Source organism: Danio aesculapii, chromosome 6 (assembly GCF_903798145.1).
Source record: "Danio aesculapii chromosome 6, fDanAes4.1, whole genome shotgun sequence".
In the NCBI taxonomy this organism is placed as follows: domain Eukaryota; kingdom Metazoa; phylum Chordata; class Actinopteri; order Cypriniformes; family Danionidae; genus Danio; species Danio aesculapii.
In genome coordinates, this window is record NC_079440.1 from 41431651 (window position 1) to 41447187 (window position 15537).

Consider the following 15537-nt stretch of genomic DNA (forward strand, 5'->3'; position numbering starts at 1 on the left):
GTGTCTATTTTTGAATTAACTAATTGGATTTGTCTGTTTATGAATCATGTTTTAAACTTACAAATTGGATTTTGTAAATGTGAATTGTGTTGTAGATGTATGAATTATACTTTGCAAATGTATTATTTTTGAGACTAATCTAGCTCCATATTTTACAAGTGCTGACTGATATAACAACGAAAAGAAGTAATTCAGAGACAAGTTACAGTATCTTACATACTTTTTTTATTTATAACAATGACTTTCAAATTAACAATGATTTTTAAATGTCTACACGTGTGAATGCATTCATCTACTCACTGCACTGATTTGTTTTTATTTTATTTATTTTTTATTAAAATGGGCCAGTTTGAGGAATACCTTTATAAATTTCCATAAATGTGACAGAAACAGCATTGTGGCCATTTGCTCAGAATGAGGGAACTCTAATTTGATCATGCTCATTTTCTCCTGTTGAGTGTTTCTGTAGTAGTTGATCCATCCTAATTGTTCATTCCTCTCCATCACCTTCTTCTCCCTGGTCTCCGTCCATTAGCAGGGCAGCGTACTTGCTTGCAGAGCTGAACTTCTGTAGGGACATTAAAAAAATAAAAAATAAATAAAAAATAAATAAATAAATAAATAAAAAAAAATAAAAAAAAGGTTTGTGATGAGCAAGTCTGAGTATTTGCTTTTGAATAACTTCTAGTAAGATGAAAAATAAAAGGTTTCCAACAATTTAAGTTTATTGCAGGGTCAAGTATTTTTTTTTTAACTTCGACTACGTTGAAAATGCTTTAAGAAATTCTCATTGAGGGGTCAAGACCAGGTGAAGTACTCACAGGAGGAGCGCTCTCTTCATACTTCTTTGGTTCAGAGGCTATTCTGGGATCTTTGTCCCGCTTGACCTCCTTCCTGTCAATTAAAACATGAAAGAGTTTAGAAATGGCTCGAAACTTTTTTTGTTGCTTTCAAAGAACACAAAATCCAGCTTACTCTTTTGCTCCATTGGTGAACTTATCAAATAATAACCGCAAAAACTTCTACTAATAAAGTTGAATGAATCACTTTGTAACTCAGTAAATTGAGAATTCAGCCAAAACTAAAATAAGTACACTCACTATTTAATCACCTTTAATTTGGGTTTCTTTCCTTGGTAGAACATCATAATATATTTTAAAATTGCTTTCAAAAAATAGTTGATGGTAACCATTCAATTCCATGTTGGAAAGTAAAATGGAAGACATTGGAAACCATAAATTGTCTCATCAACAACATCCTTCAAAATCTAAAAACAAGCTTAAAATTAGGGCTGCACGATTAATCGGAAAAAGATCCATCTCTCCACACAATCTTAATCCAGCATTTCTACGATTCAGCCAATTATATCTTCAAGCTTGGGAGAGACGGCAGTCGCACAAGTCTTCACATTGTTTTATATACATTGCTCAGCTACATGGACAATTTCAAATGGTGTTAAGAGAGTCATATACTGTATTTATAAAGTATAATTCACCCAAAAATGTAAGTTCTGTCTTAATGTAATGATGTATTCGTGGCTGCGAAATGACACTTGAGCTGACGAACTGTTCTTTCACTAATGAGAGGCCCGCGCATATGCCGCGCAATTGTCTGATTTTACCAATGAATAAAAGGATCTAATAATGTTGTCAATTGCTGTTTCAATCCAAAAATATGAATTCACTTTATGGGCAAATCTGTATTAATCGCATAAAAGATGTGCGAAAAAAGCACCGTTTCCATCCAACGAGTCAAAGCAAACAAAATCGTCACTTCCTGATTAACTGGCGCCAAATATTAACAGTAAAAACGGAATTTGCTGCAGTAGGAGAAGCTGCGTCAATCTTTTCTTCATGTAATAAAAGACTTGTAGTAAAAGTGTTTCCATCGTAGTTTATGCGCATCTTTTCTTTTCAAATAAAAAGTTTATCCTACTAAGTTATGCGCATGCGGTTTTTTGGATGCGCATATTTAAAATGTATGCGCATCTTGGCATTTCCATTAACCGTTTTTTATGCGCATATCCAAAATGTGTATAAAAATAGGTAAATGGAAACGTAGCTAATGACAGATTGCAAGCATACGTATCAAACACAATAATTCAACTTTAGAATTATGAATAGTTGTGTTCTGATGTAATCACTGTACTGTGAATTAACAACCAGGCCAAATTTAAAGTCTGTTCCATTTAAAGTCCACCATTCAAAGTCTATACAAAATTTAGCATTTTAACCAACAGTAGACCACCACATATGTTTGAGAATAATAGCCTACTCGTATTAACCTTTATTTTACATCAACAGAATCATGAGAAAATCATGAACTTGATTAAGCAAAAAAAAAAAAATAAATAGTGATTCTCATTTTATCCAGAATCGTGCAGCCCTACTTATAAACATAGTTATAATTGACTTTATTAAGTCGATTTGATCAATCTACATAGTAAAAAGCACTAGAAAAGGTTTTGCCCTACAACAGATTTTGATACTGCTCCTCATTCAGATATGCTGTCAATGCAGTCATGTGATTTCATAAAGTGGATGACAAATTCAGTTTAGTAAAAGCATCCTCGCCTGTCTGCAGGTTCTCTCCGTTTCTCTTTATTTGGACAGTCAACTCCTCGTCCTTTGCCTACTCCTCCTCCTACGCTTCCTCCTTCTCTCCCAACTCCTCCACCCCCTCCTCTTCCTGCAGGCAAAACTTTATCCCTTCTAACACCATCAACCCGGTTTTCATCTAGTAAACAGAACAAAGGACAAGTGAATAAACTACACACGCAAGTCCTTGTCACTTATGCTAAATTGTTAATGTGAAGACTTTTACCCTTGCCTGATTCTCTCTCATCCGCTGACCTATGTAAACAATAACAGAGACTGTGACTTGGCCTGGTCAGTGTATGTTTACATTTACAGTTGAAGTCAGAATTATTAGCCCTCCTGAATTATTAGCCCCCCTTATAAATTCCTCCCCCACAATTTCGGTTTAATGGAAAGAACACACGTCTGAACATATTAATTTTATAAACTAATTTCTAATAACTTTTATCTTTAATAGTTTAATAATTTTGACTTTAACTGTATAATTGTATTTCCATAACTCTGTGAGAAAAATCCCACCTGTTGGGTCTGGGAGCACTTTTGTTGATAGGGGCATTTGTCGAGGGTGGTGCTTCCTTCTCATTAGCTCCACCCCCCAAGCTGCGCTTGGCCCAGGCGTTTTCTTTAGGGGGAGGAGCTGGCATTACCTTCAGTGGGAGACTTCCCTGATTGGAAGTGGGTGATGGAGATGTGGGAGAGATCGGCTCGCTCTCCTGGCCACTGAAGACTTCATTCTCTGAATGTTCATCATCTCGACACCTAGATTCTGAACAACAAAAACATGGCTTTTACCACATTTTGTTCACTACTGGTAGGAATTTTCAATTTAAAAAGTCACTATGTGATTATTTGGTTAACAATTGGAATTGAAAGGTTTTAAATGAGCATTGAGTAAATGAGTTTATTTCAAAGTAAATGACTTTGTGTGTAACAGAAAAAAACGACTGAATTTTCAGTTTTGAGTGAGCTATCCTTTAACATATACAGTGGATTTTTCAGTTTTCATTTAAATTTTTTTTAAAGATTCAGCAATTTTGTTTCATGCCTTTGTGATTTACATAAAAACAGTGTTCTTTTTCTGTACAGCATTATGGATGTAGTTTTTCCTACATGAATTTAAATATCTTTAAACGTTTCTGATATAGCCATGTAAACATATATTTTTTAAAAAATTATATATATAAATTATATATTATATAAGTTACATAAATTATATATTGTATATACATTACATATTATATACAGGGTTGATTTAAGATTGCATCCCATGTTTTATACAAATTTTAAACCTGATAATTTTTTTTTTTTTATTTATTCATTATTGGCCATATTAATAAAAATATGTAATATTAATGCATTGGCAATTGACAGTTTGATGAAGCCTCTACTAAGAACAGTATTGTATTACCTTTAGGATGTGAGGATTCACTTCCTGTGTGTTGGCGTTCTTTAGGTGGCTCTTCACTTCTCCAACTTGGGTCTCTGAAAAAAAAAATGTAAGAAGTCAACCATTGAAATCTTTCAGCTACCTTTATATCATAATTTACAAGTTACTTTCAGAGACTCCAGAAGATCTTGAACTTTATTGCATTCTATTCCTCTCCTGTGGCTCCTTTTCTGTTCCCTGTTTTTTATTTAAACATCCCAAGTTCAAACAAATCTAATCTAGATTAATTGTTCTGATGTGCAGTTTCCAAGATGATGGCCTAGACATGAAGCAGGCAAGTTTCACATCACCCCATTTACTGTGCCCATCTCACCTGTCTCGTGGCCGTCTCTCTGAGGGCCTGTTCTTGTCTTCTTCCAGTTGTCTCTGGAGACGTTCTTGTTCTTTCTTCAGCCTCTCCTCCACCTCTCTCTCTTTAGCAGCTGTGTCCACAGGCTTGGCTGCTCCAAATATAGAAGAGGCCCTGCTGGTATTTGTCGTGTTGCTCTGGGGGGACACGCTTCCACTCTGCTCCTCTTCTTTAGGGATGCTCCGTGGCTTCAGGTTTAACTTGGGCCTTTGTGGAGGACCTAAAGCAAAACAATTAGACAATCAAAATAGAAAGGTGCCATAGCTTTGATAAAGTTGTGTCTTCAGTGTCTCAATGTACCCCTCTCTTCTCTGCCTTCATCCCTCCTGTCCTCTCGATCTCCAAAGCGATCTCCATCTCGCCGGTCCTCATAGTCCCTTCTAAAGCCACTGCTAAATCCCCGTCGTCCTCCACCGCGTGAATCAAAACCTAATTTTGGCACGTACACCAAAAATTTAACTAGCATTCATGGTAGACTTCACATGATAAAATAGTGAATTGCGTGTCAGCCAACCTCCACGATCGTAGTCTCTGCTGCCCCTGTCATCGTAGCGATCCCTTCGGTCTCGGTCATCATATCGATCTCTCCCACTGAAGCGATCTCGGCCACTGTCATAGCGATCATCACGCCGGGGACCATCTCTGAACCGGTCTGACTCGTAGCGGTCACGCGACTCTGTGAAGAGACAACAGCATGTCACCGATAATAAGCATCGACTGCTCAAAGAACAAACTGCTTTGACAAATTGGGTAGACAAATTACTCTAATAAAATTTGGGACACTGGGTTTTGACATGAACACTTTGGTGAAATAATATTATTTAATTTTGAAGTATGTACACATGTATGAATGCATTAATGCCAAATCAGTAGCATTGGCTATATTTATGGCAACATTTGAAATAAATATTACAAACCATCATTTTCAAACATAAGTTTCTTAATAAACAAGCATTATGCAACTTGCAGATGACAACAATACTGATAAAGGTCATATTAGAGGTCTAAACGTTTTCCAGGAGACACCTTTTTTTTTTTTTTTTTTAATTTCCCATAAAATATTTTCTGCATAAAACGTTCTCTAATAATACAATACAATTCTTTATTGTCAGACCTGCCTGAAAATTTCACTTTATTAAAACTTGGGACTCTAAATCGACAGTTAGACTTTAATGGTAAATTCATGATTCAACATGACTAGGGTTTGAAATTATGTTCCTTGCCAGCCTTGAGAGGCTCTTGTAATACGAACGGTCATATAATTTCTCAAGAGGCTTTACTACTATCTTTGAACAGATTTTAATCTGGTTCAGCAACTTTGGTTTGAGACTCACAGACAGACTCATATACCATTCAGAATTACAAAACTGCACAATACTCAAAAGTACAGACAAAGTTCAAGAATTTTTTATGATTCTCCAAAAGATCTAAGACGATACTAAAATGTATACTTTGTTTTATCTTATATTGTTATATTGTTTAAAAATGTACACACTTTTTAAATTGTTACATAAGTCACAAATTGGATTAGGTGAATTTAATTTAAATATTAGTCATTCTACAACTTATGAAAAAATAACCTGTTTTAAGCATGACATATACTGTGCATCTGTCTGACTTACTGTCCCCGTATCCGTCATCTCTGCGTGGGCCATCATCCTGGTCTGAGCTCGGCCGTGCCCTCCAATCAGACTCAGTTTTATCAGGGCCACTGTCCATCCCACGGCCACGATCTCTATCCCTATCCCGTCCTGACATCATCCCACTGTCCCTCTCTGAAGAAACATAACTTTAGTCAAGAATAATACACTCACAAAACTAAATACAATCCGACAAAGTTTTTATATTATCAATTCACCTTTGTCATTGGACTGATCTGCGATATCCACTCGGATACGTCTGTTGCCAAGATTCTACACAATTTTAATGAACAGTTAAGTTAAAAAAGAAGCCGCAAATAAAATAATGTATTGAGCTCAAATTTGATTAAATAGCCACCTCTTCATTTAGACTGAGAGCACGCAAAAGTGATTCAATATCATCAAATTCTGCATAACCAAAACCCTTAAGTCTCTCTGGATTATTTGGCTCTCGTGGCAAGCGTACTGCACTGATCTGAAAACACACACACACACAAAATGCATACAGTTACACATAATCTGCATCAGTCAAGTGCTAAAGCAAACATTCCCTGCAATACAATTGTGAAAATGTACGCATATTATCTAATCATCTTGTCTAATCATCTTGCAAACCAAAAAAAAATTTTTTTTACTAATGCTTTGCTTCTTAGACTTTACACACCTGAAACTTGTCTATAGCACTTGTTCACTGCTGCTCTTATAGTTGTGTGAATTGCTTCCTTGTCCTCATTTGTAAGTCGCTTTGGATAAAAGCGTCTGCTAAATGACTAAATGTAAATGTAATGTAAATGTAAATGTTTGTAAAGACGCAGATGATCTTACTGACCGCAAGACCTCTGAAGAAGTCCCGGATGGATTCCTCACTGACGTCGTAGGGCAGGTTACCGAGGAAGGCGGTGTAAGGCGGGCTGCGGGGCAGTCGAGAGCGGTCGACATTTGGCTCTCGTGCTGCACGGGGCGCAGTTGGTAGGATGGAGCGATCAATGGGAGGAGCTCGATACGTGTCCTCCACAGTATGCCAGGAAGTTGAAACTAAAGAGTAAGACAATGGGACACCACAGAATAGGATTTCTTTAAGAAGATCTCAAAATGCACCAGATCCTGTTTAAAGTTACATTTAGCCTTCGGGGCTGAGCGTGGGGTTAATGTGGCCAACGAGACAAACAGAAACTGTTTTGAGTACCTTATTTAAAATGGCAGCTTAACTTGTTATTGTTTCCATCTATAAAAACTATGGCATTCTGCTCAAACACATTTGTATTTGCCCTGTTTGAATGCCAATGTAAATTCACAGTCATTAACATAATAGCAACACAACATAGATGGTGTGTCAAAAACTGCAGATTAATTTAAGTATGATGGTTCAAAAACACCAGTAAGTATTTATACAAAAAACAAAAGTATTTACTATAAATTACTTTATTTTTTTTATGAGGGTTGTTAGCAACTGAGCCATTGTTGGTCCCTCCGAAGTCATTAGAAAGCTACAAATGACTTGCAGGGAAAGATGAGACATATTCAGTAACGTTTGACCAGGTTTTATAGCAAACAGTTCAAAATAGGCTCACCAGACAGATCAAGGAGGCTTCATGAGCAAGAATATACAGGTGGATCCTTTGCGGAGGTGTTTTATTGACTAAACGTGATGCACAATGCAAGTCTCCTCCCATTTTAAATCTATCAATAATCACAAACCACAGCAGAAAACTCAAACACACATTAATGTGAATAATAAGCTTTAAAGGGCACCTAGGTTACCCCTTTTTCCAGATTTAAGATAAGTCTTTTGTGTCCCCAGAATGTGTCTGTAAAGTTTCAGCTCAAAACAACCATCCGAGTATTTGTTATAGCTGTCTGAAGTGTCTGTATTATAGCCGGTAAAACTTGGTTGCTGTTTTTTGTACTGGGCCTTTAAGGCTAGTCCTTCCCGCACACCGTTCCCACGTGCCTGTCAGTAACATGCCTCAAATCGCCACCCTCGGCTGCCCCAGGAAGCAGATCTCACGTCGCGTTTGTGAGAAATACTACAGTAAGAACTTTACCAATCAGTATTTGATGCATTTTTTGAGAGTTGCAACCTTGAGTCACACACAATGTCGTTACAAAGTCCACAAACCAGGATTGAAGCATCTTCTTTTATAATTGTTCTGACACGAGGCTGTGCTGATGAAGTAAAGCTGTAGCAAATCGCTGTAATTCATTACACACATGCTGTTTTAAAACATTTTAAACTTGTAAAACTTACTCTTGATCACATTTGATGATGATGATTGCGAACTGAACAGGCCTTTTATTCCCGGTTGCTTTGCGCACGTCTGGTCTTGTTGATATGATTATACACGTGACTACCGGGACATGTTAACACGCACAGCTGTCAATTAATTCGGTGGGCAGGGGGGACCGCACTCCTACGTCAAGTTGCGGTCGATCTGAAAACCGCTCCAATTGGTCCACCATTTTCATGTTGTTAAATTTGAAAGAAAAAAGGACTGAGTGTGTTTATATCACTGTCAATATGACTGTCTATGCACTATACCTACACACATGTCTGTCCAAACAGTTTGAAAAGTAGATTTTTCACCATAGGTGCCCTTTAAATTGTTGTAAAGTCTTGTCATTTTGATGTAACGAAATATTAAAAACATATCAAATGCAGTTAATAATACCTGTTTATATAATACAAATTCATTGCTAATAATAACCAAAAAAAAGTGGTGTTTTTTGCGGATGGATGAAATTATTAAAATAGAAATATTTTTCTCTAATATTCAAGAATCCTGAATGTGTAAGCAAAATCAGTTGTGTTCAGAATCCATTAAATGACAACATTTAGAAGTGGTGCTAAAGGAAACAAGGATATGTCATTTCACTTGATACGATTTTTATGATTCCTCTATGCTCACATCTTTACCGTGCGTCCTTCCCTCGAATCCTGAAGGGATGGAGTTAAGAGGCAAGGAAAGGAAGTGAGGAAACAAAGATGCACAAAGAAGTGAGAAGCACCCACGGATTATGATCAAAATTGCAGTTGTCTTTCATGTCCTTTTCATTTGCTTGTTTTCGCACAAGCAGAGTAACATGGATTCATGTATTTAACAGAACTTGTTTGTCAAGACTGCACCGTCAAAAGTGATGTAGAGTGTGATGAAATAAGTGGAAAGGGTTTCAATGAAATATAAAGTGGTAGGAAGAAATGCTTGTCAATACATGTTATTACCAGATGGAAACAAAAAAATCGAGATTGTTTGTCAGCAAATCACTGCAAATGCATGTTAAAACCAGGTGGAAACAAGGCCAATGACTTTATCTCATTGGAGGATATAAACCATGGTTAATATTTCCAGCTGATTGATTGATTGATTGAATATATATATATATATATATATATATATATATATATATATATATATATATATATATATATATATATATATATATATATATATATATATATATACACACACACACATATATACACAAATTGTTTTCTTTTGTCATGCAACTAAAAGAATCTAGGCTGTTTGGATTTTAAGTCACATTCCAGCTTTTACTCACCATCTCCTTCCAAGTCATCAGTCTCGTCTGCCCAGCTGGTGGTCTTTGTGGTAGGGAAACTGGGAGGTGCATTGCCACCGCTTTCATCAGCAAGAAAATCATTGAGTGTCAGGGTCTTCCCCTTCTTCTTATTCTTCTTAGCTAAAGATAAAAAAACATACTATGATTAGGCCAAAACTGAGCTTGATTTTAAATCAAACTTATGCATGATAATGTCAGAGTGAAATAAAAGCAACCATATTGTGACATACATGTGTGAATACACGCTTGCAGTTGATCTTTAAGTGGTGAGGATTTAAAAGGCTCCTTTCCAGTGCTTAATTTTGATTTATTGTACAGATCAGATTTTTTGTTTAGTTTGGCCAGTATCAGATTTGGCATGAACTAATCACAGTCCTGAACTGACCCGTATGTGCAAAAGAGAGATCTCCAGACCGCATCACATGGAAGTAAACACTGAGGCAACTGGAGTCCGTTTTTTTTATTTATTTTTTTTTTTTAAAAAAACCAAATGTAAATTGCAACATAAAGAGGATGAAGAGTGTAGGAGAAAAGCTTTTATAATAGAAAATTTCATTAAACTTATGTACACAAACACTTGAGTTCAACACTTCACTGTGCTTCTGCACATAAAGAGAGCCTCCTGTCAGGCCAGAAATATGGCAAAAGTCAATCTACAGTGACCTAAAAGTCACATGACCTCAGAATAGCTGTTTAGACAGAGGTTACATTGCAAAACATCTGACCTGTATCAGATTTAGGACCCCAAATCAAAAACATTTTATAGAGTATGTAGTTCACATAGCCATAAATAAATGAAAATAACAACATATATAGAACAAAAAAATGTTGTGCACACAACCAAAATCATTTTTACAGCCGCATTTTCTGGCAGCGTAAACTTATCCCATAAATAAATAGTTCACAAAATCAATAATATACATTCAGAAAACAGAACTGTGTAGAGTAGGACAATGTTCATTTCACACTAACTGTAACATTCAGAGTAAGATTATGATTTGAAGGTCCCCACCCTAGTTAGTTAGGACATGGTGTCAGAGATAACAGGCAAAGCATGACTATGCCAAAATTAATAATTTTTAAAATCTTTAAAAGTGCAATATTTTACTTGTAAATACCTGGAATTGTAGTTATCTCTAAACACCCATCATGAAAATGTAAAATCCATAAGGGATGCTAATTGTTTTTACACCTCTCACTAAATGTTAAGCCATGTCATAAAACAAGTACTAACGACACTGAAACTGAAGAGGGAAGATAAAGCACACTCATACTATTCCTGTATTAGACAATAACTGTTTTCAAGGTGTACTGCAGTTTGGAAAAGTCAAGGTCTTAAAGCTGCCAAAATTGTCTGCTTCCGTTCCTACAGTACATGAAAGATTTTTTTCTATTGTTTTTTTCTTGTAGTTGTTTTTTAGACAACATTACCTCCAGCAAAAAAATATCCAAAGATACCGTTTTAAATTGTGAAGAAATCAGTGCTTTTGAAACTAATGAAGACAGCTTAAGTCAATGATTCATTTGAATTATTTAGCCTGACATGTTTATTGCTCAAACATATTATAAATGTTTCTCACAATAAAATATATTGTGTTCAAAGGGGAAAAAAAGAGCAGTAATCACAATGTTGTGAAACCGTGAATTTTTTAACCTTGTACTGTATTGGATGGACTCGCCTAAAAAAACAATGAAGCTATTTATAATGCCACTGGTTATCAGACTATATATCAGACTATGCTATTGATTTGCAAACTGCTGATAATTTGCTCATCCACCGACCATTCAAACTGTAGACACGTCTTTTTTTTTTTCTTAAGTAGACCATTACAGAAAATGTTTTAGCTACAACTATAATGCTTTGTGGTTCATAAGTCAACGGCTATGTGCATTTTGACAGCAAAAAAATGCTACGTGCACACCAAAATTAATGTCTAGTACTGGCAATACACCGGAGTCTTATAAAGCAAAACAATGGTTTGAATAAGCCACATTGTTGCATTTTAACGCTGCACAACAAACTGCAATGAGAAAAGCAACAATAACGCAAACATACAGTGTCAACAACAAAAAGGTCGCATTCATGATGCACAGCCCATAAAAACATTTATTAAGACCTCGAGGTACTGGCAGGACCCTTGAATACTCCTTTTTTGGCTGGAATTTTATGGATTTAAGTATCAGTTTAAGCTAAAACAAAATAACAGGGGGATCACCAACATCTCACATGGCCTTAAGTAAATTAAGATCACATGTTCATTGAGTAAATGATCACTTTAAACAATATTAATAAACTACATATAGTCTTGACACAAGTCTGAATACAGAATAAACTACATTTGTTCATGAATTAATTGGCTACGACAAATCAAATAAGTTAATGAATGATCCTCTGACAAACACAGAAGAGAGTGAAAATCGTAACTGCACACGAACAAATATTTATGGTGAACACACGAGCTAACGGATGCACTTAGGTGACTCAACCCCTATTACAACATCGTTGTTTTAAAATCATAGTAGAACGTCCATTTCAGCTCTATATATCCGCGTCTCCGCCACGCACGTGGTGACCTCGTCCCTCCTATGCAACATTCTGCGCATGCGCGCCAAGCACGGGTTATTAGCACCATCCAGAACTTCATGCGCTTACCATAATATACAAACTTTACGTGCGTTAATCCTATTAACTATCAAGCACATTAAATCACACCAACATCCGTTAGCGAAGTCTTGTCCAGTGCTTAAACTCCAAACAAGAACAGGATAGGGGAGGCGCATGCTTTGGCCGCTAGCATATTGGCTAACTCATTTGAGCATAAGGCTTCCCAATACAACTAATCCTTCATGTTCTGCGTTTCCCCTAGTATATTTTAAAGAGCCGTGATTGAATAAATGCATATGGTAAATTCCGTAATCATTATGGTTGAGCCCAAGAGTGTTATATAAATTTGTTTAGATCTGTTTTGCGAAGAAGCCAACAAACGAAGGCAGAGCGCATTATTCTCACCTGACGCCGCCATGTTGGAGAGTGTTCTGGCGGAAAAGTCCCGGATGAAGGCGTCAGGGGTTTGTCACGGGGGCGGACAGACAAGCATCTCACACACACGAGAACATGACCGAGAAGTTGTTGGAGGATGTGAAAGCTGCTAATAATCATTTCTGGAAACGGATAGACTAAACGCCAAAATGGACAGCAGGAAACCCAGAGGCATGCATATATAGAACAAGCTGATTTTCTTCCATTAAAGCTATTGTAAAAGCATTAGCATTACTAGGAAACGTTATATCTCTAGTGATGCTATCACACCTGTTTTTCAAGCAAATTCATTTATGTACACACATTTTACACTTATTAGTGCATATTTTGGTTTTCTGCTGTTTCCCCTCATGAAAAAATAATTTATTCATTTACAGTACAGTGGTGTTTTTATTATTATAATATACTTTATAGTTGTAGAAAACTTCAGTATTGGGTAATTAGTTTACTATAGTGATTGTGTTACCAGAGAAACTAGAAATTCCACAACAGATTATTCAAGTAGCCTACAATGGATCAAAAACACTATATTTACAATAAATGACACATTTTCTCATGTGGGTGCCATTGTTGGTCATTAGGAGTCTGCAAATGACCTCTTCCTTTCAATAAAGTCATTAACAGTGTGATAATATAATTTGTTCAACAATCTGTCCACCTTTTAGAAGAGTAGCTACTGAGTAATATCACTGAGCTCATCCACCCCCTGTTGGTGTCATTTATAACAGCAAAAGCCTTGATTAGCCATATGATGCACATTTATTTAGTCATACCCTACATCAGGGGAGGCCAAAAACCAAAATTGATTGAGGGGTTGCCCGAAGGTAAATATACCCAACTATTACATTAAAGCTGCCATGGTAATTTCTTGATTTATTAATATTGAAAAATAAATAGAAAAAATACTTCAATCATATTAATAACTATAATTGTTTTACATTGAATAATGTACTTCTTACAATAAAAACATAAACAAACACATTTATAACACAATGGTGTTCAATGCTAAACACAAGTCAAGCTGAACCTGCCTTTGCCTTGATTTGCTTGTCGATGTCTTGTGTATTGTCCTATCTTCGAGTGAAAGTAGGCCTATTTACATTTTTAAAAATGTGATTGGTGCATGACATTTAATTGAAAGATTTCATTTCAGTTTACTTTTTTGTAGCTCAACAATTAAACAAACAAAAGGTTATGTTCAATTATAAAAATGAGGATCTCCAGCCTGTGCAGATAGCTGGTAAATACGCAGATCACATAGGACTACAAATCTGCTGGTAAATGGACTACAAGAACCAATCATGGACCAGACACACACAACCAGTTCTTGATCCTGACTGATTGCAAACACACAGCTGATGCTGCTCAAGTACTGATTACACACACATATATATGGCTCAATTTGAGACACTCATGGCTGAATCTTGTGAATCTGTGTGGTGAAACATTACAATGTGGTTTCCTTGTCGTGCCAGTTTTGATCTATGCCTTGTTTGTTTGCTTGCTTGTATGTATTATGTTGCCTACTGCCTGCCTTCTGACCCCTCGCCTGTTACTTTGACTGATTCTGGATTGCCTGTATACATCTGTTTGCCACTGTTGCTTGCCTGACCATTCCATTTAATAAACCCTGCATTTGGATCCGCACTTCCTGTTGTCAGCGTCACTGTAAACCTTAATTTCTTATTCTCAGATAGGATGGTAGGCCAAATCAAAGGTTACACAGGGCCCTACTTTGGGCATTACTGCCCTATACAACGCAGAGATCACTAAACTATAAAAAAAATAATTAAATGAATATTTATTTAAAACTCATGAAAATCAAATGCATTAAATTCCGAGGACACAAATTGGGTGCATTTTGTACTTTAGAAATCTGATTTCTTTGTAGCCAAATCTATCACCACATCTCCCAGCGATAAATGTGTAAGGAAACCATCATTACGGAAAAAAACAATAAACAAGAGGTGTTAAAGGGATAGTCCAACCAAAAATGAATCTTTATGGAAAACTGTAAATTAGAGCTCAGTATTACCCCATGTCATGCCAAACCATGAACATGCCAAAACATTTGTTTAATCATTAGATGCTTTTTTTGTGCAAAATGAAATTTTACATTCTAATGTTTTCTTCGGTTCTCATTTACCCTTTTATATTCATTTATTAAAAAATTTAATTACTTATTTGGGTGTTGATGTTATATAATAGTTTATTGCTGATTCATGTTTTTCTGAGAAAACAAATAATCTGAAGATTATGTATTATGCATATCCAAGCAACTATAGGATTAAAGATTATAGTTAATACTACAGGCTATTGAAATCTTGGATAATGCACATTCTAAGGTGTGCAGGCTTTGGATGGCATGTATAAGAATCTAGTCTTACAAGAGAAGTTCGAGGAACAAACCTGACAAATATCTTGAAATGCAACATTTAAACAATGTCTAGGTGTGGTAACTGTATTCACAGAATATAATTGACTTTATTTGAGTGTTTTTTGTTCCATTTCTGAAATTACCACCTCCAAAAATAGTAATTGATTTATTTTGTTTGTTTTAGGATGTATTGTTATAAATTTACTATCATTTTATTCATCCAGCATTTATATTGAGGTTTCTGCATGAAGTTTCTAAACTTTCTCAAAAAAATAAATAAAAGAATAAATTAAAAGAATGAAATAATACACTTCTAAAATGTTGGAATGGCTTGAAATACTACAACGCCAGGGAAACACTTCACAATGAGGTTGTATTAGTTAATGTTATTTAATGTATTTGCTAACATAAACTAACATTAAACTACACATTCACGCCAGTATTTATTTATCTTTTCTAATGTTAGTTAATGGAAATAAATTTGTACATTGTAAGTTCAAGTTAACTT

The 15537-nt window shown here is 35.8% G+C and overlaps 1 protein-coding gene across 3 annotated transcripts; it reads right to left on the bottom strand.

Moving 5' to 3' along the window:
* Positions 1-202: 202 nt before the first annotated feature.
* eif4bb (eukaryotic translation initiation factor 4Bb) lies at positions 203-12683 on the bottom strand. 3 transcript variants are annotated; one of them, XM_056460185.1, is made up of 15 exons: positions 12623-12683; positions 9592-9732; positions 6863-7068; positions 6392-6508; positions 6252-6306; positions 6016-6168; positions 4908-5069; positions 4694-4822; positions 4358-4613; positions 4006-4079; positions 3117-3363; positions 2830-2852; positions 2574-2736; positions 822-894; positions 203-568 (listed from the first exon to the last, which is right to left on the bottom strand). In XM_056460185.1, exons 1-15 carry the CDS (start codon positions 12633-12635, stop codon positions 491-493), a joined length of 1890 nt encoding a protein of 629 aa, XP_056316160.1. In that variant the 5' UTR covers positions 12636-12683; the 3' UTR covers positions 203-490. The 3 variants fall into 3 exon arrangements, with proteins under 3 accessions (XP_056316160.1, XP_056316159.1, XP_056316161.1); XM_056460184.1 differs by having other exon boundaries at positions 2824-2852; XM_056460186.1 differs by lacking the exons at positions 2574-2736; positions 2830-2852.
* Positions 12684-15537: the final 2854 nt, after the last annotated feature.